Here is a 23751-nt window from a genome sequence, read left to right as displayed (position 1 = left end):
TTAACCCCAGGAGGCAGCTAAGCAGCACACAGCCACTCACTCACACAACCCCAGTGGGATGGGACAAGGTAAAAGTGTGAAATTTCATAGATTGAGGCAAAGACAGTTTAATAAAAATAATATTAAAAAAAAAAAAAAGAGAGAAAAAAATAAAAACAAGTGATACAAAAAAAACCCAAACAACTGCTCACCACCAGCCAAACAATGCCCCGCCAGTCCTCAAGCAGTAGCAGCCCGAGCCAACCTCCTCACCCCTCCATCCAGTTTTATTGCTGAGCACGTCACAGGGGCTAGAACAGCCCTTTGGTCAGCTGGTGCCAGCTGTTCCAGCTGTGTCCCCTCCCAACTTGTGCATCCTCAGCCCACTCACTAGTGGGGTGGTGTGAGCAGCAGAAGAGGCCCTGAGGTTATGTAAGCACTGCTCAGCAATAACGAAAACATCCTTGTATTATTAACACTGTTTTCATCACAAATCCAAAACATAGCTAGCTTCATACAAGTTACTATGAAGAAATGTAACTCTATCTATGAAATTTAACAAGGGCAAGTGTAGAGTCCTGCATCTGGGCAGGAACAACCCCAGGTTCCAGTATAGGTTGGGAGATTACATATTAGAGAGCAGTGTAGGGGAAAGGGACCTGGGGGTCCTGGTGGACAACAGGATGACCATGAGCCAGCACTGTGCCCTTGTGGCCAGGAAGGCCAATGGCATCCTGGGGTGTATTAGAAGGGGGGTGGTTAGTAGATCGAGAGAGGTCCTCCTTCCCCTCTACTCCACCCTGGTGAGACCCCATCTGGAATATTGTGTCCAGTTCTGGGCCCCTGAGTTCAAGAAGGACAGGGAACTGCTGGAGAGGGTCCAGCGTAGGGCAACGAAGATGATTAAGGGAGTGGAGCACCTCCCTTATGAAGAAAGGCTGAGGGAGCTGGGTCTCTTTAGTTTGGAGGAGACTAAGGGGGGACCTTATTAATGTTTATAAATATATAAAGGGTGAGTGCCATGAGGATGGAGCCAGGCTCTTCTCAGTGGCAAACAATGATAGGACAAGGGGTAATGGGATCAAGCTGGAACACAAGAGGTTCCACTTAAATTTGAGAAGAAACTTCTTCTCAGTGAGGGTGACAGAGCACTGGAACAGGCTGCCCAGGGAAGTTGTGGAGTCTCCTTCTCTGGAGACATTCAAAACCCGCCTGGACATGTTCCTGTGCGACCTCACCTAGGCATTCCTGCTCCAGCAGGGGGATTGGACTGGATGATCTTTTGAGGTCCCTTCCAATCCCAAACATACTGTGATACTGTGATACTGTGATCCCAGCCAAAACCAGTACTGTCCCTCAGTAAGATTCTATGTGAGGTCTCCATGCTAATTATTTATGTTTTTCCTGTTCATTTTAAAATCAAATTGGCCCAAACAGAAATATAGAATCAATGTGTTAATGAACACAGACAACAGCTACTGAAAACATCTAATACCATGCCAGTAACCAGCCAAACATGACAACATTTCCAACAGGTCCAGGAGTTCCCTTTAAGCTCTGGCCTGGGCACCCAAATTATTTTGTAACTTTTACAACACAGAAGATCATGACAGCAGGGCATCCAACACTCATGGATGTTAAAAGAATTGAAGAGAATTAAAGCCTTAGAATTTAGATTGAGAACAGCACAAGATTATCTAAAGTAAACCAGGGTAGGCAGAATAAATCCATGCTAATGGAGAAGGTTTCTGAAAGATATTTAAGCTTTTTTGTGAAGTTGAATATAGTGGCTTTGCATCTTTTGATGATAGGTTGCACAGAAGTAGTCTATTGCAGGTGTTGATGAAGTAGTTTATTCCCTCAGTTAGTTCCTTCAGACATAACCTGGCAGTTTCACTACTCCTGACAGGAAAGTTACCTTAACTAGTAGTTTGGCCCACGCAAGCATGGAAAAAATGTTTTGATTTCAACCCATCTATTTTAGCCTCTTTACTGCCAGTGGTGCCTCAGTTTTCAATTCTCTCTTTACGTTTGACACAGAGTGCCAGAAAACAGAAGAGATCCGTTTCAGTCAATAAAGAAGTGTTTTGAGAAACAGCCTGCCAATGTTTGACAATCATGTATAATGATGACAGTTCACTGGCTTCCCAAACCTTGTCCACAAGTGCAGTTGCATAGTTTCAGTTGAGCTAAATGAACGGTTTGCTGGCAAAAGGTCTCATTGTCTCCTGCCTTCCCTGTTCAGGCAGTTTTCTGCCATTTTAGCAAGTTGAACTGGCATGTCACCCAATTAAACTAGAGAAAGTGCACAGACAGCAGTAAAATCACACAACTGGGGATAGAAGATGTTATGCCTATCACAGTGACAGTGATCTGTTCAATAAACTCAAGCTAGAGCATGACTGATCAACTGCTGTTGAAAAAAAAAACCCAAACAAACAAACCAAAAATATCCAATACAGTTGGAAAGGACTGTGTAAATATTTTCCTTTCATTGGTACACTGGACACTTGGACCAGTTCCAAGCTGTTATTAAATATTATCCAGGTGTTTTACACAAGACTTCAAGCTACTTGCTGATTTAACTTTTGCCAGTTTAGACAATTAAATCAATACAGTAAAAAATGTAAATTGCTAGCTATGCTACATGCATTCACTTTTGCTATTTTAATTACAGAGATAGCCTAATCAGTCTGAATCTGGTCTGGTTTTTGAAAACATCTAGTTTGCATGAAACATGTTCAGAAGTTAATGCAAATATTAATATAGTCATATTCATACTCATATTACATCACCTTATTTACATAGTTAATAATACTCTGTGGCAGAATAATTAGGCTCACAGTGACGTAACACTGTAGTAAAAATAAGATTTCATCTTAGAACCACATGAAAATGTAACTCTTATTCTCATATTTTACGAAGACACTGGAGCATACAGATGGAACTATTTTTCTCATAAACCACCTCCACCCACTGCTTATTTCATATAATACAGCAGGCCTTGAAAAACACAATTGCTTTCTGTTACTGGTGAAAGAGACTCTTTCCCCTGCAAGTGCAGTGAGGGGGAGTCAAGTTTTCACAAGAGTTTCTACATCTGTGGTCACAAAGAAAACCTCCTAAATGTTAACTGAGTCAGTGCCATCTTTTGAACCTGCGTTAGCCTGAGGTACTGATTCAAGATTTCCCAACTAACAGCAAAATAAGGGCAGACAATTTTCACTGCTGCTATTCAGATGTACTTGGGTAACAATGATACTGACAGTCTTTCCATTATCTGGAAAAACTGTGAGAACCAGCAAGCACAAAGGAGGCCAAGAGCCAATGAGAAACTCATTAAGCTGCTTAAACTGATCTAAATCTAGGCTGTTGAGGTCACATCCCGCCCCCGCCACATATTTCCACCCCCTTCCTTTGGCCAGTGCTGGCGTTTACAGAAGCAGGTGGTCGTGTGCCAGTTCAGGGCAACAAAACCCCAGACAACACATCACTTGGGGGCAAGAGTTTTCAATCTGGTCAATTCCATGAACTGTTTTAAGGAGCTGCACAGTACCAGCATCAGGGCAGAGGAGGGAGAGAGGAACACAACATTTGGAAATTAAGAGTAGTTTAAGCTTTTATGAAACTGAAACCTAACAAAGAACTGGAAGCTCTTGAGTTTACCCTCAGCTGTACAAACAGTTTCATGCACTGATCAAACTCCAAACTACAGATGAGGTAGATTTCTTTCCCTTACTGTCTCTTTGTACATGCGAAACATATGTCTTTCTGTTGGTCAGAAGTCTCATTTATTAGTAGTAACTTATTCATTGCTGGCTTTTAACAGAAGCAAAATAGTGATAGCTGCACCTCATTTCTAAATCCTCAAACCAGAGAAGATTAGGTAAAGGATAACAGGCAGACATAATTTGTTTTCTAGCTTTTAAGAAGCAGGAAAGGAAGGAGACCGAAGCAAGAGGAAGCAGCTCTCTATGGTCAGTAGACTTCTTTGCAGTGCCTGGAAAAGAAAGTTTGTTTGCTCTTTCACCACAGCAAAAGCCAAGTGTTTAATTATAATAGATGCAAGCTGATGTTAGATATCATCACGTCAGACACAAGTGGTTATTAGAAATTCCAGTTCCTGAAAACGAGAACACAGCTGCTTGCTAATGCTGGCTTTGATACTCGCAGGTTGCATAAGGAAGATCAATTTCATTTTTATGCTGATATTTACTAGGGTGTAATATTTCTATCCTTTTGTAGCATAGCACAACTAAAATTTAATACACATGTCCAACAAAAAAATTAAGTGCTTTATGTATTTATATTGAGTACTAATATTCTCTGTGCTTTTTCCTAAACTAACAGTAATTTGGGGCTTAATCTGGCCATGTGATAAACACAGTTTGTAAATTTTCCAGATGAAGCATACTCAACTTTCTTCTTTTTGCTAGGAAAATTTTTCTGATTTTTGCATTCTGGATTTGAGAGATTAGAGTGATTTACTTGAAAAAAAATTACCTCTGGCACAGGTGCACATCACAAAAACGCATCAGCACCCGGGCTTTTAAAAACAAACACGGGATAAAGATAAAATCACGCTGCAACTATTTAAAGCTCACCTTTTTCTTATCCATACACTGCAAGCATATATAGAAGTCCTCAAAGTGATGATGACCACACTGGATTTCTATGAGAGGGCCAGCATGCTTCAGATCTGCCCTATAGCGTTTGGTTGGTTAGTTGTTTTTTTTTTCTTCCTTAAACATTTGCCGCTCTCCAGTGAGAGGCTCCCGGACCTTTCAGGGCGGCCTCACCTTTCCCTGCGCACACGGGGTGCGGGGCAGCCACCCAGCCGCTCCCCTCAGGCCGGCAACGGAGCCCATCCCCTCACTCAACAGCGGGCTCCGGTGGGCGGCTAGAGAGAGGGGGGGCGGAACCAAGGACCGCTCACCTCCCGCGAGGCGCCACTGCCTGAGGGAAGCCCCGGGCACTGAGGACACCGAAGACACCTCTACCCTCCCCACAGAGAGGCTCAGAGATTAGGGCGCGGGGGCAGAACAGCTCAGCCTGCAGGGCCCGCCCCAGGGCGTGGCTGGAACCCCGGGACCCGCCCCGCAGCCGGGCAGCGCCGGAACAGCCCCAGGCGCTGCGCGGCAGCCGCTCGACAGCCTGACAGGAGGGGCGAGAAGGCGCCGCCAGCCCCGCCTGCGAGGTGACGTACTGGGAGCCGCGGCTCACGTGACGCGGGCAGCCAATGGGGAGGCAGCGGCCCGCTCGCGGCGGGTGGAGGAGGAAGGGGGTGGGGGGAGAGCCGAGGCCGCCGCCGCGGAGGACAGGGGAGCGGCAGCGCGGGGCGGGCGCAGCGCGGAGCGGGGCTGCTGGGGGTTGCGCCTCGCCGGCCGCGGCGCGTGGAGCGGCCATGCCGAATAAAAACAAGAAGGAGAAAGTGAGTCGGTGGGGTCGTGGGGGGGTGGTCGGGCCCCGCGGGGAGGCTGTGGGGCGCAGGCCCCGCGGGGAGGAGGGGCCGGGGCAGAGCGCGGCGGGGTGCGGGGGGGGCGGCAGCGGCGAGCGGAGCCCGGCGCCGAGGGGAGAGGCAGGGAGAGCCGGGCGAGGGGCGGCCCTCTGCCTTCCCCTGGGAGCCGGGTACTGGGGAGGGGGCAGCCCCCGGTGGGGCCTAGTCCGGGGGGTGCCGTGACGGCTGGAGGGGCGCGTTCCGGTGTCGTCTCGGAGGGCCACGGGGGTCCGGCCCGCCGGAGCCGGGACGAGGAGCCCACGGCGGGCGGGTGCGGAGTTGGGGGCAGCCGGAGGGAGGGAGTCGGTGGAGGGAGGCCGTGGTTTGGCGTGCGGGGGAGTGCGGGAGGGAGGGGATGGGGAACGTGTCCTCAGCCGTGCCTGGCGGAAGGTGAGCGCGGAGCAGGTGGGGTCTCTTATTTGGGAGCCGGCCCGGGTGGTTTGGGCTGGGGGGGGCGAAAAGGGTGATTTTCACCGAGGGGGTTTGTCCTCACAGCTGCTTGCCCGGTCCTCGTCCCGGGAAGTTTCGCTGTTGCGTGGCTCTGGCTGCAGTTGAAGTTGCGCTTAGGGGGATCACCATAATCACTCAAGGAGCACTAATTGCTACTTGAAGTCTTTTCACCTCCTTTCCCTGACAATGGGAGAGGATTGGGTTTTGGCACCGCTTTGCATCAGTTTCCCCTGGTGCTCCCAGGAGTGATTTGTGTGGCAGCCGCGGAAGGAGCTTCCACAAGGAATGTTTAGAGAAAACTTCTAAATCCCACAGAAAGTTAACTGGATTGCACTTTATTTTTTGTGGTAGGCAGTTAGCCATATGAGTGGAAGTCAGAAACTGAAATATACGGCCTGCCTCATCCAGCTGCTATCTCTCTAGACCTTTTCTGTTTGGTTGACTTCTGCTTGTCTTTTAGTTTTTCAACATCCTTTTAAAATTAGATGTAGGGAGTTGTGTTTTGTGGGCGTTTGTTTAACTTTTTCCCCAATACCTTTGCCGGCTTTCATATTAAAAAACGTTCAAACTTTACTTTTATGAAAATAACAAAACTCAAAAATATGCTATGGGTGAAGGATACAAGTTCAATACAATGCTGGGAGGGAAAAATATGTGTTGTGGGCCTACTAATATTAGACTTTCTAGCCTCTAAACCAGACAAAATACTAAAGTGTAAAATGTGTACTGCACTGGTGCTGGTTTCAAAGCTATGCTAAATATAGAGATTCCTGACGCTAAAAGCCAAAGACAGCAAGGGTAAGTTCTTAGACAGGGTTCAAATCACTTTCATTCTTTGTCCCTGCATGCTTACCTGTATGAAAGCTTATCTTTATATACTTATGGGTGAATTTTGAGGCATAATTGAAATTCCAAAACATTTCTGCAGAGGAAAAATGTTTAAAGCAGATTCATAGAGACTGATAGTTCAGTATTAACATCTTACAATAAAACAGTATCATTTTTACCCCATTAGTTTTAATATTCTTATTAAGTGCCTAAAAAAATAAAATTTCTTGACTTGAAAATATATCTAGATCTTTTCAACTAAGACTGCAAACTGTTTCTTTCTAAGGAACCTGCAAAATCAGCCAAGAGTGGAAAAAGTGGCAAAGACGGACAAGATAACCAAGAACATGAGGTAAATGTTACTAAAATACGTAGTCTTTTTTTTTTTTTTTCAGGCAAATTTGTCATGACTCTTGAAGAGTGTTTTAAGTTTTTCTAGATTGTTATAATTTTGACATGACAGGTGGCTGTGAGGAAGATGATTGCGGAACTATTGCCCTGGTATTTGGCAAAAAATGGTGCTCTTGACGAAGTTAATTTTATTTAGAGTAAATAAATGCTTTCTTGCTACAGTCTTAAATATTTATCTCTTTTTCTTTCTGGTTTTGAGATGTACATCTATCTTATTTTCTAGTCTTATTGCGAGGTTTTGGGCTTGTCTTCTCGTTGATGATTAGTTTGTATCGTTCGCTGTAATTCCCAGAGCTATCCTCTCTCAAGCTGTCGATGTTGACCTGTCAGTTAAGTGTCAGTAGCCTGTTGTACTGTCAGGAGACCTCGGGCTTAATCAAAGGCTGCCAGTTGTTTTGTTGTGTGATTTCTTTTTATAGGTATACAATAGAGTGTTCCATTTCTGACTGATTATTCTGTTGTTGATGCTGATTTCCACCCCACCCCCTTCTGCATTGCTCTGTTTTGCTTAGCCGTAAGGTGCAGTTACTTGTAAGAGGTCAGTTAAATCACTGTTCACTCCCTTTCCCACATTCATCCAGAAACTTGGAATTAATAGATTTGCTTCATTTGGAAATTCGCTGTTGAGGTGGATTCTGAAATTTCCTTTAAAATACCAGTCTGAATGTAAAATGCTACACTGAAAAGCTTATGTTTTTAAGCTTGTGAACTATGTGTCTTGATACTGAAAGATAATGTTTTAGAACAAAATACTGATTGGGCTTTACCATTTTTCCGTCCCTGAAATGACTATTGGGACTAGGTGGGTGGGTATATTTAGTATACTCTTTCTGATGCACTTCAATGAGGCCTCGTTTGTTGTGCAGAAAGATGCATACTACTGTCATAAATTAATAAGATCTTAAGACTTGCAAACTGAAGTATTTTGGTAAATTCAAATAAAAGTGATTGAGTTTTGGTGGCGGGAACCTAGCTACTAGGAGAGATCTTAGCTACTAGGAAAGCTCTGAGAATGAAATAAGAAACATATCAGTGTAGATGTTGTAATGGTTTAAATAGATGTACTTTATTGTGATATGTTCTGTCTTTCCAGGATATTGCTGTGACTTTAAAAAGAGTATTACTTCTTGGCTGTAATTTTAGTTCCTGTGCAATTGTAAGGCTCATCATTATCAGCATTTTGGCTGTACATTTATTGACTGCTTATTTTCTCCTGAATAACAGGCTGCTGAGACTAGAATTGATTTTCTTATTCATTCTTCATACTTCAGGATAGAGTGTAAAGCTCCCATAATTAATTAGTGGAGAACTTTAAATATTAACTGAAAATGTATGTACTATTTTCTTTTTCATTTCTTTCTGTGTTTGTAGATCTAGCTTTTTTTAACTTAAAATATAAGAGATGAAGTCTCAATAGGAGGCTCTGTCATAGTGTTCACGCATTTTTGTTTTTCTGTTGTTCTCACAGGTAGAATTTGCAATGAAAAGTACAGTTTACTTAACTGTGATACTTAATCCTATGTGAGTAGGGGCAGAATGGGAAAGGGATTGGGAATATGATTGACACATGATAGGATTGCCATTCCCAGTGGGCATTATTTAGTCTCCATACATTCTTGTGCACCTCAGTGCTTGACTCATTGACTTAATTAATAGAATAATTGCATGCAAATAGTAATGAAGAGTTTCCATTCTAATGTGATTGGCTGTAATCATGATGTGTGTTAGCTGGTGCTTATATGAGCAGAAAGGAGGCTATTCGTTAACATAGTGAAGATTAGTAAATATAAAATATTCTGGAACACACTGTTAATGCAATTTTAGAGTTGTTTGGTTTTCTCTTTAAAGAAGGTGGTCGTCAAGTTCCTTGTATGTGTGTTTTAACATGGCTTTTAATAAATCTTCTAGACTATGAGTAGATTTTGAAATATGCTGGTTAATTTCATTGTTTTTTTCTCAAAATGCATTTAGTGCGTGTGCATTCAATGCAAATGACAGATTGTAAAGACTAGGAACTGTCTGCTGTTCAAAGAACAGGGACAACACAAGCAGCAGCATCCCACAAATATTTTATTTATAGACACTTTTATAGCACTTAGCTGAATTCATGGTGCCTTGGACTTCTATAGATAAAAAAGTACAACAGATCTTAATATTTACAAAAATATTACAAAATGCTAAAGTGTTTTTCCTGTCTTGCAGTCAGGGAAATGAGATTTCAGTTGAGAGAAAGTGTACAGCAGGTTTGAAAAGGGATGGAAGTGATTCCTGGTATGCCTGGTCAGGATGCCCATGTTAAAAGGGGATGGAAGTAACTTAACCTGATGCTTGTCTCAGTTTAAATTTTCAGCCGTGGGCCCTAAGCATATACCATTTACTGAAGTACTAAGCAGTAGCTGCAGCACACAGGTGACCTACTGAAGTCCTCTTCATTTAAATTTCAAAGAACCCCATTGTAGTTGTTTGAAAGCAAGGTCCATCTTCCCTGTTTTCCTGTCTCCAGCATTCCCACCAAGCAGATGTTTAGGGAAAAGAATACAAGATGATGATTCTTGTATTGTATTACCTGTGCCTCAGTTACTTGTTGTATTACCAAAAGAGCCATGCTGTGTAGGGAGAGAGGTCCATGCAGCTTCATACCTTCTGTGTGGTCAGTAGCTGATACTCAATAAGAGAGATTCAGAAACAGAGTAGGTGTATGGTCTTTCATCCTGGTATGTTTTTCTTTAAGCCAGTGTATGCCTTAGAATGTTGCTTACCTGAGGTGTTGTTCTGTTTTTTTCATATTATTCATGATTTGAGTTTTTATATTGGCATCTGTAGATTATTTTTTTTTCCCAAGTCCTGCTCAATCTCCCCTATCTGGGAGGACTTCTGTTACTTTTATTGTCCTTCTCTGTTTCTCCTTCTCTGTGTTCTACTCTCCTTTTTGTGGGGAAAGTTCTGGAAATGCACAGTATGTTGTTCTGTACCCTAATGCAATTATTCCAGTTTCCAGTTGCACATCTTGTTCACGTTTTGAACACATAAGAAAAGAGCTAATATGATTAAGCTCCCATCTAGCTTTAGTTTGTAACCTGCTAGTAAGCATTAATGAATTAGACTAAATAGTTGCCAGAACAATTGAATCTAGTCCTTTAAGTGTAACCCCTTACTTCAGTTATTAGTACAGGATATTGGTGTCTTCAGGTTGCGAACAAAGCCTTAATCTGTTGTGCACTGTTGGAGTAGTGTCTCTGCTCTGGTGAAATACTTGGGGGGGTTGTTTGTTCAAGACCTGTACTGGCAACACAAGCAAATAAGAAACAAACAAAAAAACCAAACAACAAAACAACAACAACAAAAGCCTGGGTGTGGGGGCTGGGCTATGCCAACACTTTTGGCCATATTCTGTGTGAATATGGTCTTTGCAAAAGTTACTTGTCTCATGGATAAGCTTTGTTGTAGTGGTTGTGTTTTGTCACAGGGGTGTGGAGCTCTCCTTTTGAGTTTAGGCAGTACTAACGGTCAGTCTAATTCCTTTAGAAAGAGGTGGCTTTGTAATAGTTAATGATTGTTGAGAAAGATTACCTTTTTCTGTCTCTAGCAAAAACCTAACACTTCTAAAAAGGCAAGTGTTTCTCACAGTACTTTAAAAGTAGTTTTCAAATGCAACTGCGGGGAAGGAAGCTAAAATTTTAACCTTATAGACTTTTATTTCTGTCTGTTTTGCCTTTGGGAATGTACGTGCTAGAACTTGCACTTTTCACCAGTCACTGCAGTGGTCCAGGAGGACTTGGGCAATTCACTGTTGTGGTTCACCTGGGGGATGGAAGGGCCAGAAGTATCTGGTAACCTTTCATCTAAGGCAGTAGTAGGTGACTGGGAGCAATAGCAGCTTCTAGGTCTAGTTGGACTGATTTAAGAAGGCATGAAAATCCTACATTTAAAATTGTATTTATTTTGAATCTAGGTGCTCTGTAATCTGAAGAAGGGAAAGACAACTTTTGTTTAAGAAAGTATTGGCTTGGTAACTTTCAACAAACAAGGTCACAAATCATACTCTTTTCTTCAAGTTCTCTGCTGTGCAGGCAGAAGAGCAAACGGAAGAGTAATGTGGTTTGAGGAGTGTGTTTCTATGTATTATCTCATTGTTTCCATGTGCTGCCCTGGTTGGTTCTTTCTACTTTATGTTTTATTGAATACAGGCAAATCAAAATGTAATAAAATACAAACTGCAGGTTTTCTTGCCGTGCAAGAAATTGCGTGATTTATTGACATTGTATGTCGCTATAATCAACTATAATCACTGTTGAAACCAATTTTTAAAATTTTAAAAGCCTTGTTAAAGTACTGGTCCATGCTTCTGTCCTGCCACATTCTCTCTGCCATCACTTTTGAGTAGGTTTATTAAACACTGGTTATAGCTTCCAGTGCAGCAGTTTTGTCAGGCCTTGTTTCAGGGGCTTTTCTTCCCTGTTTGTGAAGCCTTTTTTATTTGAGAGTTATTTTCTTAAACTATTCAACATTGTGGTAATATTTTTCATGAATGGTAATGAAATTACAGCAATATCTCTTTAATGGGCTGTCTTTAAAATACTTCCATAAAAATAAGGATTTTCAGCTCTCTGAAAGAACTGTGAGAGGTGACTATCCACTTTCTGTCATCACTTTTCCTATACTAGCCGGCAAACAGTGGGGAAAGACTATTGGTATTCTCATTGCTTTTACTGATTCCTGATTACGTGTCCGCATATAATTGCCACTGTCCTTAAAAATAATAAATTAAAAAAGGCATGGGGAGTAGGAGTGGTGATGGTTGTGTGTGCATCTCTTAGCAGAGATCATATGTAGAAGTATACTAATGTTAGAAGGAAAATGAGGAATAGGCAAAAGCATTTTTTGTGTTAACAGGTTCCTGTCATCAGTAGCAACAAGTTAATTAGCAAGCTGACTCCATGTTTTCTATATATGATTATTCTTCTCACGTTTCCTGTTTGTGATTTTCATTGCAATGTTACATAAGGTGCTGTACCAGTTATTAGTAACCCTGAGAAACAAACGTACCTGATCCAACCTTGGAGATGGCATATGGGGGCTGTTAGACAGTGTCTAGCTTCTTTTGACTAGATGTTTCTACTTCAGAGGTTTGAAAGTTATGCTAGAAAGTCTTAGCACGCTTAAGTACTTTTTAGGCAAATCATTACAGACTACAGCAGAGGAGCTTGAGGTTTGTGGAGAGGGGAGAATGCCTTTCCAAAAGCTCTGGGGTTGTTCTCCCCACCTTGTTTACATGTGCTAAGACTAGGACTGCTAAATAAATCCTGGAAGTATCTTCTTGCTCCAGAACTTATTTTCAGTCAGATGAGATTATCCTGTTTTAATTGTATAGTATAATTTCTACTTGTGTGTGATTCAGTGTGTATATATAGATATATACACACACACATCTATATTGTCACTTGTAAAAAGCAGCTGTCACTTAAACTCTTTTCCATTATTGTTAGATGGACAGTCTCTGTCACTCAGTGGCACGGCATTTTTGTATGCACTGAGTTCAGCATCTTTGAGGTACAAGATTCTTCTGTATTTGTTGTTCTTCATGGAAGCAGATATCTTTTAGAAAGTATTTATTTATAACATAAAATAATGTTTTAAGGGTTTGGGTAGTACTCCTTACTATACTGTGAGTTTGATGCCTGTTTATGCAACTGTCTAGACCAGGAATGGCTGATAGCCTATGATAGAGCATCTCTAAGCCCCCAGGTTTTCCGTGGGCCAAATCAATAAGCGATGCTTGTCTGGTGTATGCAGCGCATAACAAACCTAGCTGTACTGTAGCTGTTCCTTCAGTAGCGTGTCCCAGCTAGACCGATAGGCAGAGTAGCCAGTGTTGTCATGAGTTGGTCCCATGCAGTAGGTAAAATTTATTTGGAAATCAGTCATCTTTCATTTGAGACAAGAGAGATGCTAATATTATGAAATGAATCTTAAATTTTGAACTAGTCTTCTCAGGTCTGAGTCACAGAATGGATGTAAATGGACTGTGCTACACCTTCTGTTTTCTGAAGCTTTCTAGGGCTATTGGTTTGGGATTTTACGTCTAACTCTAGCAAACTGGGACTTTAAACCGAAATTGCATATAGAATCAGGGTGGATTTTTCTCTCCATGTAAAGGAAGTCTGTGGGCTTTGGGGTTGTTTGCTTGTCTTCAAAATGCTCTGCCAACTTATTTTAAAAAAATTATTCGAAAACTAATTTTTGTTCATGGCTTGCACTTTTGATTTTCTTTCCTAGAGAGAATTTTTTAATGGGTTGATATAACCATTGAAAAATTATTAAGTGTAGCAAGTGAATACGCCCTTAGTACTAAATGAGGTGCTATTTGCTGACTAGAAAGTTGCACTGTGTGTTGCTCTTAAAGCAGCTATGCAGTTTTTTCATTATTTTTAACTTCTGTAATTTCCTATTTCCAGTTTTTATTGACATCTTGCCTTTTTTTTTTGTTTTGGGAACTGGAATATCCTCTGCATCCAAAGTAAATATACCTTAATATCAGTTAGTGAAAAAGGCTACCTTAACAGTGCTTGTATTGGCTTGATTAAAGAAGTGTATCAATCACTGCTGTACACAAGTATTTTGCTACCTAAAAGGAGGTGCTTTTCAAAATAGGCTCCTATGACCTTCTCATTCTTACACAAGGGTGACAGCTACTTGTGTAACGTATAATGCATGAGGTCTTTGGTCTGCAGTTTGTTTTAGTAGTTACTGTCCTCTGCTTCCTAATCATGCTTCTAAACTCTCGCTGGGTGGAAACACAGCAATGAAGGCAGAGGCTGTTCTACTCAAAGGAGCAAAGTGGTCTTCAAAACTGGCTATCAGCTGTTTGTAAGCTGGACGCATTGTTTTCACCCTTTGTTTCAATTAGTTTCTCTTAAGTTTTTTTTTCAGAAGAATTAAGGCCTACTACTTAGTAAACTTTGAGAGGAATTGGGTGTTCACTAATACATATGTGTAATGCGAAATTATTAATATAGTTATCCCATAGAGAATACAAACAGTGAGAAAAACAGGCAGCCCTTGAATCCACACATGTGTTCGCAGACTTTACAAACATTGTTAGTTTGGGGTTTTGTTGTTGTTGTTTGGATTTTTTGGTATGTGTGTGGTTTTGTTGTGGTGGGGGTTTTTGTTTTGTTTTCCTCAGTTTCATTTGAAACCAGAAAGAACTTGTAATTTTAGAAGTGGGATGGTAGGTTTTGGTTTTTTGGTTGTTTTCCCCCCACTCTGCCCCTTGACAGGCTGAGGGGGGTGCAATTAAAAAAAAAAAAATCTAGGAAGAAAAATCCTGCCCCATTCCTGAATATACTTCTTAAAAGATGACTGCCAAATATTAGCATTTGCTACACCTTTATAGTGACTATGATTTAATACCCTTCCTCATCACTACTCAGTTCAGCAGTCTGAGGTACTGAAAAGTAAACTTTTCTAGTGACAGGTACAATAAAAACATTGTGAGAGCCAAAGATGAAATGACTTGGTGTAAACTTCCTAATAAGAAGTAAAGGTTATTATTATACTATTAAAATGCACAGGAACCTCATCATGGACTGTAACTCTCTTATGGAGCATCTCGCACAAATAACCAAATTGGGGGGCAGAGGGCAAAGCGAAAAATATTTTGATCAGAGTATGTGAAGTGAGAAACCGTTACGAACGGATCAGGGAGCACAAGAATACAGACATCATTGGTAAAGCCACATACACAGTAGCTCATAAGTAGCTTTATATAATTAAAATTTCCAGCCAAGTGTACGAGTTGGGACTTAAAGCAAATGAGATGAATTTGTTTTCCTTCAAGTTTGGGAACCTTATGTATGTATACCATATGTGTATATATATGTGTATATGTATATATATATAAGAAGCACAAAGATAGCTTTTGTTGTGTGTGTCTTTTTTAAGTAAAGGGGTGGTTCAGGCTGATCAGAGAGAAATTACAAATTAAAACCAAGAACTGAAGTAATTTAAGCCAGGCTATAATTTACTGAGATTCTTCATCTCCGTATTTATATAAATATTTTGAAGTAATACTTAGGATATTATCTGTTTTTAATCATATTTAATTAGTTAACTAATAGTTGCAGGTAACAAATTTTACTTTTCTGGGGTCATTTGTTTCTTTGAAGTTTCATTATAGAAGATGCATTAAGAAACAAATGCTGCTTTGCTGCCCATGTTTGTGAAGTGCCAAGTGCTCACTGATGGTGCTTCAGCAAAAGCAAACCAGCATGAATCCCCTCACAGCCTGAGGCCAGGCACCCTGTCACCTTTGCCAGTACTCTGCAACCTCAGGCTGCAGGTCTCATCTTTGACTGAAAGGAATCAAATCACAGAATGGTTGGGGTTGGAAGGGACCTCTGGAGATCATGTTGTCCAACCCACCTGCTAAAGCAGGTTCACCAGAGCAGATTGCATGGGAATGTGTCCAGGTGGGGTTGAATATCTCCAGAGAAGGAGACTCCACAACCTCTCTGGGCAGCCTGTTCCAGTGCTCTGGCACCCTCAAAGTGAAGAAGTTTCTCCTCATATTCAGATGGAACCTCCTGTGCTTCAGTCTGTGCTCACTGCCCCTCATCTTATCGTTGGGCACCACTGAAAGGAGTCTGGTCTCATCCTCTTGACATCCACCCTTGAGATATTTATAAACATTGATGAGATCCCCTCTCAGCCTTTTCTCCAGGCTGAATAGACCCAGCTCTAAAGTTTACAAGGAGCAAATGGAAACTGAGCCTCGTGCTACTGATATTTAACTATGAATGTAAAATTACGGTGCGAGAATGTCAAGGTTGCAATACACTGAGCTGAGACATCTTTGGCAATTGTCAGGATTGGTTTGATGTGTTGCAAGTCAAGTGTGTTGCACAAAGCTGCGATGATAAAATTTTTCAGAAGATAAAATTTGAACAGCGATCATGAAATACAAGCAATGCTTTGTGTCGTGAAAAATAAATGTCAGCAAGAGAGGCAGAAGAGCTTCAGCAAGTTGCAGATCAGTCTTCTAAAATGGTCTGTGAGTGTAAAACTTGCCATGGGCACCCTTTCACCGTGAAGAGGGCCAGGTGTCCTTCACTGCTTGTAGGGAACTTCCCAGTCACTGATGCAATTCATCAAACTCCATGTTGTCTCTAACAAAACACTAATGGGACTCCTTAGTTAGACATTAAGAATAGCCAGCAGTAGCATTGCTATATGTAAATGCAAAATCACAGTTGCTAAACAAGTACTGCAATGTAAATCACTAAATGCTGATTACAGTGTGCTAAAATATATAAACTTTGTCATCACAGCCCTGTTGAAAAGTTAGTCTTTTTCCTTATCGTTATAACAACATGGAACCTCAAAGCTCTAGGATGCAGCTCTTGCTATCTTACGAAATAAAAACATAGTAAGTTACATTGTATAATAAGGTGATAGTCTCAGCATATCTCAACCCCTGAGAGCATCTTTAATGATAATTAACACACAGGCTAGAAAGGCAGCCACAAAGATCATTCTAGTAGGTGAATCCATGTATTATTCTGGCAAATTATTTTGTTGAGGAAAAACTGTAGAAATCTGAATTGTGGTCTGTGTGAAATGAACCAGAGCCTTCAGCACCATAAGCTGCATTTCCAGAGGTTCCTCCGTAGGTTGTGTGTCCAAACAATCTTGTCACGGTGAATCTAGTGAACAATGATGGCATAGTAGCAAGAATCTTCAGTAAAGTGAGGCCTGTTTGCCATCCAGAATAGTACCCAGTAAGCATGTTGTTTTCCTGCTTTTTTTTTTTTTAACTGGGTTGTTTATGGATCAGTGCCCCTTTTTTATGTGCCCAGGTGATTAAGAATCCATATCAAGCTTTGTATAGTTTGCACCAAGTCTCTGTAGATTGAAAATACTTATGTTAAAGAATGTAGGTAGTTGCTCTGTAGCAAACTCCGTACTGGTGATTGGACACTACTTGCATGAACCAGAATTACTGCAGAGTCTCTGGATAGCTCTGTCAAGCCATTTCTTTAATACTATAATAATAAGGGTTTATTCTGACGTTGTCCTGTTGGAAGACATGTTGACCCGGTGGTCTGAGCAACACAGCATTGAAATCAGTGGAGAGATGTTGCTCTGCTGGCAGTGTGCTGTCTCAGACAACTCGCTGGGGTCCCAGTTACTATTGTAACACCACCAGCCCACCTGCAGGTGTGTTGTGGACAGAGTTACCAAGGGCTGTATGCTAGGTATGGTCTGTCCCTGTTCCCACCCCAAAACATCTCTGTGGCAGAGTTCAAAATTCCTGGAGTGGTCAGGGATTTTCGCACTACTTTGAAGTTACTGCAGAGGGGAAAAAAAACTGCATAGAATGCTCTTAACTGCTCTCTACCCATTTTGATTCCTTGATATTTGATTTCAGTTCTCATCTGAAGAGATTAAATCAAGTTCAGCCTCTCGGCCTAATTACATTGATATGTATTGGGCCTCAACCTCATAGCCAGATTATTTTGATTATATACTGGGCCCTCATACGGTTTTCAAAATCAATTTGTGCAACTCCCTTTTGTGTTTTCTCATGTTCTTTGTTTAGTTTCAGCAAATTGTATTTCAGTTTCATTTAAAGTATATTTTAGATATAATCCAGAATGCTTTCATAGCCCCTTTCGAGGCTTCCTTGGCAAGAAATGAGCTCTTCTGGGTGCTATAGATCAGACCTCTGTTCATCTTAATGAAACGTAAGTCCATGGAGGCTACTTAGTATACTAAAAGGAAAAAAAGGAAGATACTAATTCTGTATTAATATAAGCATTCTCCCTCTGTTCTCAAACTAATGATTTGCACAGAAAGTGTTCTGTGTACCTGCGTTTCACAGGGAGCCTTAATCATATGTTGACTGGTACAAGTTTCACCTATCCAGATTTTGTAGTCCAGAGTTTTTATCTCATTCTTGCTGGTATGTGGCTTGTTGCTGCCATCCTGGGGTGGTATACACACTGATATAAACTTGAATTCAGTGGTGATGCTCATTAGAGGGAGGAAATTCACGGATTAGTGTTGGACTGATCTGTGTCAAGAAACACCATATAGGATACTGTACCTAGCACTGTGTTTTCTTCAGGCAGAGAGAGAAAATCTCTCTTGCCTTGTGCTTGGGAGGCAATCTGATGTTTGTCGCAAGTATGCCATCCAGTTTTTTAATTTGTGAATGACAGATGCATCCAGGTTATTTTATTGTCATCTTCAAATCCTTAACCTGTTCAGACCAGTTTATCTGAGAAAGCAATATGAAAGCTTGCTGCATTGTTAGAAAGTTGACTCTAGTCTTCACTTGGAAGCCCTGTTGATTTAGCAAAGCAGAAGGCTTTGTGTGCTTTGGTCTACTTCAGTTGTTAGTAGTGAGTGTTCTTAGAAAGGTAAGGTCAGGCAGAGTCCTTCTGTTTTCCCATGTTTGGTCAGGGTAGCTTGAATACCGGCTTTTTGGGTGACTGTCAGGAAGTGAGGAGTAGGGTCTTCTGAAAGACTTGTTGACATACATGAGATGCAGAGTGGACCCTCCTTCCAGATCTCAGTACTCTCTCTCTTATGTCTTAGATGGCTGGCCAAAAGTACAAGTTGCTGTGTAGGCTCTTTGATCAATTTAATTTAAAAAGAAAAATTGGCTGTAACTGCAGATGTGCTTGGTTTACTCACATCTTTCCCTGGCCACAAACTTAGTGTCATACTCTGATCTATACTTGGCTGTGTACAAGTCAGGGGATGAAGGATCCAGCTTTTCTCAAAACAGTGATGTTGAGACAAGAATGTACCACATCCTGCTTGATGCAGGAGGACTCAAGGGAAGAAGGGATGCAAGGACTATTTATCTTGAACTGTCATGACTGGCAAGAAACTTCCTTTTCTCCTCCCTGCCGTTCACTCTCTTGAATTCAATTTAAGCTTATTCAAGGGAACTGAAGACCATAAACTCTTTTTTTAATTGTTAAAAGTCAGAATCATGGTGGTCCTGATTGTCTTAATGTTTGTAAATCTATGTAAAGTTTTTAAAAACTAAACTGATCATAAAACCTGAGGATGTGTTTTAATTATGATCTGAAGAAACACATCCTCAATTTGACTTTCTTTTCTAGAGTAATTTGTACATCTTTTTAGTGATTTATCTGCACTTTTGGAATTGCATGTGTCTTTGAGTATATAAAGATTTAGGTAGGAGGGAGCTGTTTGTCAGAATAAGGGGAAGAATAGGTGTTTCCCATTCTAGTCACAGGAAGAGAATTGATAAAAGTATATCTGCAGTTGACTGTTCTGCTGACAAATGAGCTGTTCACTGATGTAGCACAGTGTTCATCAGTTGTGGTTTCTGAAGTAGTTTGGTTTGTTATTGGAAGGAAGAAGCTGAGCTTGGCTCTTCCATCTGAACTAATGAGCACTGGACCGCCATGAAAAGTATGTTGACTTGAAATCTTTAGCAAATTAATACACAGACTTGTTAGTCTGAATTTTTGTTCTTTTCAGAGGGTCAGATGATTGCTGAGCTGTGTGGCTGAAGTTGACTCAGGTTCTCCAGGTGTTCTTCCATCCCAGAGTTGGATCTGCAAGCTCTGGAGCCCGGTTCTCTGGTGGTAGAACCACAGTGCCCTGTGCAAAGGTCATTTGGTACAGCTGTGTAGTGTAATCAAATAATAATGAACTGGAAACCGTTTTGGCAGCTTTCTGGTATGTGCTGGCTGACTGACTGGAGCGTGACGGAAAAGCAGGGGTGATGATGGTTGGTGGTAGAAAGGAGGAGGAAATCTGCTGGATACATTGGCCAGTGATTCAGGGCTAGAATTACACTGGAGTCATCACCGCTAGATGGGAAGTTGCCATAGCAACAAAAAATGCTTGCTTTCAACATTTCTAATTAAAATGTTATCCATCCTCTTAAATAACCACTTTCAGCTAATTTTAGAATTTTTCTGCCATTTAGAATACTTGGTTCCCTGAGGTGTGTGCTGCCGTAGGATACCGCAGTGTGCGCATGTGTGCAGGCACATGTGAGCTGTTGTTAATTCAAAACGGAGAATTTGTTTGGGAATAGAGGAAACAGGAAAGCGGCTTTTCCTGTTCCAAGTAATGAACAAAAACCAGGTGGCAGTGGAAGATAGCCTGTTCAGAAAACCAGCATCAGGCTCAAGCACAGTATTGAAAGTACAGAATCCTGTCCAGTAATAGTGCTATAATGTACCTTAATTAGCTTTTATTGTTTAATACAGGGTAAGTCATTACTTCCTAATTTTAGTGCTGTTTTTCTTTCTGCTTAGTCTATTTATATTTTTATTTTGAATCCTTTTTTAAAAAAAAATTGAATTAATGTATGGAATTTAATATATAGATCACTTGTATTTCAATAAAAAGCTTTTTAAGCATTTAGTGTTTGGATTAAAAAGTGAAATAGTCTGAAAAATGCAATGTAACAGTTATTAATTGTACATAAATGCTTTTAACTTGCTGATGTATTCCATTTTTACTGAAACAAGTTCTACAGTATTTTTGGCAACTTGAGACTTGTGGTCTACAATATAATGTCTCCCTTATTTTTTTTTCTATAAGGCTGTATGCGTTTTTGCTGCACGAAAACTAAATGTTGTTTTCAGGCATGTCTTCATGTGTATAATATAACAATTGTTGATGTATTCTTGAAGCATATACGTTTCTCTTCCAGTTAAGCTACTAGAACAAAATTCGATAAAATTACCATCTTGGAGACTCTGAAGGTAGATAAATTTGTGTGGTCACATTTCCATGTGTGCTGAATGTGTGCACTCCCAGACCACATGGAAATTGCTGTGAATAAGCTGTTCTGGAAATGGTTTTATCCATATCCCTATGAAAATGCCATTGATATTGTTTCATGCAGGAATGAAACTCTGCTTTCTTATCTGCTAAAACTCTAAATCCATTCAAGCTGCCAGAGTAGAAGCATTACAACTTGATTTCCATTGTGAATCCCATTCTCATGTAATTTTTTCCCAATTTCTTATCATGTGAGCACTTTCTCAAAAGGAGAATATGTTCGTTCCTGTAAGAGAAAAGTGCCAAGGTGTATTCAGATGTATGTGCTTCAGTGTAAAATAGTGAGCAAATTTGAAAGGCTTCCACAGCATATTATGGTCCTACAAAATGAATTACAGTACTTGCAGTAAAATTTTCTGCTCAGCTGATTCTATGTTTTTAGTGTAGGTCATTCACAGATGTTTTATCATTCTTATAAAGAACTTAATGAAATTATTTGTATTTTAAAAGTTAAGTATTGCCTACTTTAAACCTGCTTTTACTACTTCAAAAAAGGAATGAGAACAGCAGCATCACAAGTTCTGACAGGCTTTTGTTAATGATGCATTTTATTCAGCTCGAGAGAGTGTACTGTCAGGTATAGTCTGGGAAATAACAGCAAACTGGAAACCTATAGGTGAGAACCATTTATTCTGGTTTTATGTTATAAAGTTCATACAGAGCTACAGCGACAATCTGATAAGGATTATTACAGTAAAAGCAACTTGCTCTGAGTAGGCAGTAAACTGCTACAAATCTTCATGAATGTTTTAGAAGCTGCTGAAGCTACTACAGTAATAAGACTCACTCCTTTAACTTTCTGTCAAAGCATGAAGGCCCCAGCCAAGCTTAGGACTCTAACAGTGAGGCACAGTACAAATGGGCAGTGAAAGGTTCACCTGCTGTACATAGACAAGGCCCTGTGATCCCTTTGAAGCTGCAGTTAGGCAGCCAAAATACCTTGGAGACCGGACTTCGCAGGGAAAAGGTGAGAGTAGCTCAAGAGCTACATTATTTGAAAGTTTATTTTCAACTGACTGATAACTTCAAATAAATGGGCTACTGCATATAACAAGGTGATCTCTTCCCATCTCTATGAGTTCTGTGGTACAGAAATTAACACTGAAAAGATGGAACAAAAGAATAGATAGCTATACATCCAGCTTATGTTGAATACAGCAATTAGATTAAAAGATTATTTTGCTTCATTTATTTCTGTAATAAAAATAGATCTTCTAGTAGAGTTTCTCTTAAGTTCAGCTGCACTTAACTGCTTTGATTTCTTTTTAAACAGGTGTCAAACAAAAAATCAAACAGCACTCCTCCCCCAGCACAACTATCTAAAATCAAAGTACCAGCACCACAGACAGTACTGAAGAAGGAAAAGCGGCAGAGTTCTTCAAGGTTTAATGTTAGCATTAACCGTGAGCTTCAGAAACTGCCAGCTTTAAAAGGTACGTCTGTCTTTAGAATGGCTCTTGTGGGCAATCTTGGGCATGAGATGGAGATACATCTCAACTATCATACTTCTTGTATCTGGAAAACGTGCATTTAGATATCAGATATACACAGTGCAGATGTGCACGTACCTGCATGTGCAAACACACTTGTTGGGTCTGGTTTTTGTGGTTTTTTGGGGGTTGGTTGGTTGGTTGGTTGTGTTTTGTTGGGGTTTTGGTTTTTTTCTGCCAGTCCTTATATGAGGACTTCTAGTGTGCTGCCTTCTTGGAAATCAGTATAGAAAATATCTAGGTTTCTTCAACCCAGAAATGTCTGTGTGAAAGTATATTCACTTGCCTAACATAAAAGCAGAATATTTGGGCCCTCTATGCAAAATATCCAGCATCTGTCCCAGTGCAGCATTCTCAAACTGTGCTTTGTTTGTACAAAAATAATGTCATGGCATATTTATTGGTCTGGTTTTCCTGAGCGTGGGTCAGAGTGACGTCTTTTTAGTGAATATGAATCTTTCATTTTCCAATTATAAGGCTTTGCAATCTTTTGGAATTATATTTACTGCCATCTGTGATGAAAAAAATGATGACAATTGATGCATCTTCTCTTACTAACATGGCTTTTATCATCTTTATTTTAGGCACTGTCTGTGGTGTAGGTACATGTTTGCATGACCATGAGCCAGCACTGTGCCCTTGTGGCCAGGAAGGCCAATGGCATCCTGGGGTGTATTACAAGGGGGATGGTTAGTAGATCGAGAGAGGTCCTCCTTCCCCTCTACTCCACCCTGGTGAGACCCCATCTAGAATATTGTGTCCAGTTCTGGGCCCCTGAGTTCAAGAAGGACAGGGAACTGCTGGAGAGGGTCCAGCGTAGGGCAACAAAGATGATTAAGGAAGTGGAACATCTCCCTTATGAGGAAAGGCTGAGGGAGCTGGGTCTCTTTAGTTTGGAGAAGAGGAGACTAAGGGGAGACCTTATTAATGTTTATAAATATATAAAGGGTGAGTGCCACGAGGATGGAGCCAGGCTCTTCTCGGTGGCAAACAATGATAGGACCAAGGGTTAATGGATACAAACTGGAACACAAAAGGTTCCACTTAAATTCGTGAAGAAACTTCTCAGTGAGGGTGACAGAGCACTGGAACAGGCTGCTCAGGGAGGTTGTGGAGTCTTCTTTGCTGGAGACGTTCAAAACCCGCCTGGACATGTTCCTGTGCGACCTCACCTAGGTGTTCCTGCTCCAGCAGGGGGATTGGACTAGAAGATCTTCTGAGGTCCCTTCCAATCCCAAACATACTGTGATAGTG

At 40.9% G+C, this 23751-nt stretch overlaps 1 protein-coding gene across 2 annotated transcripts in view; it reads left to right on the top strand.

The window, feature by feature from the left end:
• The first annotated feature begins 5275 nt into the window (after nucleotides 1-5275).
• PPP2R5C (protein phosphatase 2 regulatory subunit B'gamma) overlaps nucleotides 5276-23751 on the top strand; it is an 84475-nt gene continuing 65999 nt past the window's right edge. Inside the window, exons 1-3 of one of the 2 annotated variants that reach the window (XM_082057955.1) lie at nucleotides 5276-5410; nucleotides 7041-7106; nucleotides 22281-22440. In XM_082057955.1, the coding sequence (XP_081914081.1) occupies nucleotides 5384-5410; nucleotides 7041-7106; nucleotides 22281-22440 (253 nt within the window). In that variant the 5' untranslated portion in view covers nucleotides 5276-5383. Of the gene's footprint in view, nucleotides 5411-7040; nucleotides 7107-22280; nucleotides 22441-23751 lie in introns of those variants that run through there. The other variant, XM_082057957.1, reaches the window with a different exon arrangement.

This window comes from Streptopelia decaocto, assembly GCF_964273445.1.
Source record: "Streptopelia decaocto genome assembly, chromosome: 7".
NCBI lineage: Eukaryota > Metazoa > Chordata > Aves > Columbiformes > Columbidae > Streptopelia > Streptopelia decaocto.
This window is presented reverse-complemented; position numbering and strand designations above follow the sequence as displayed.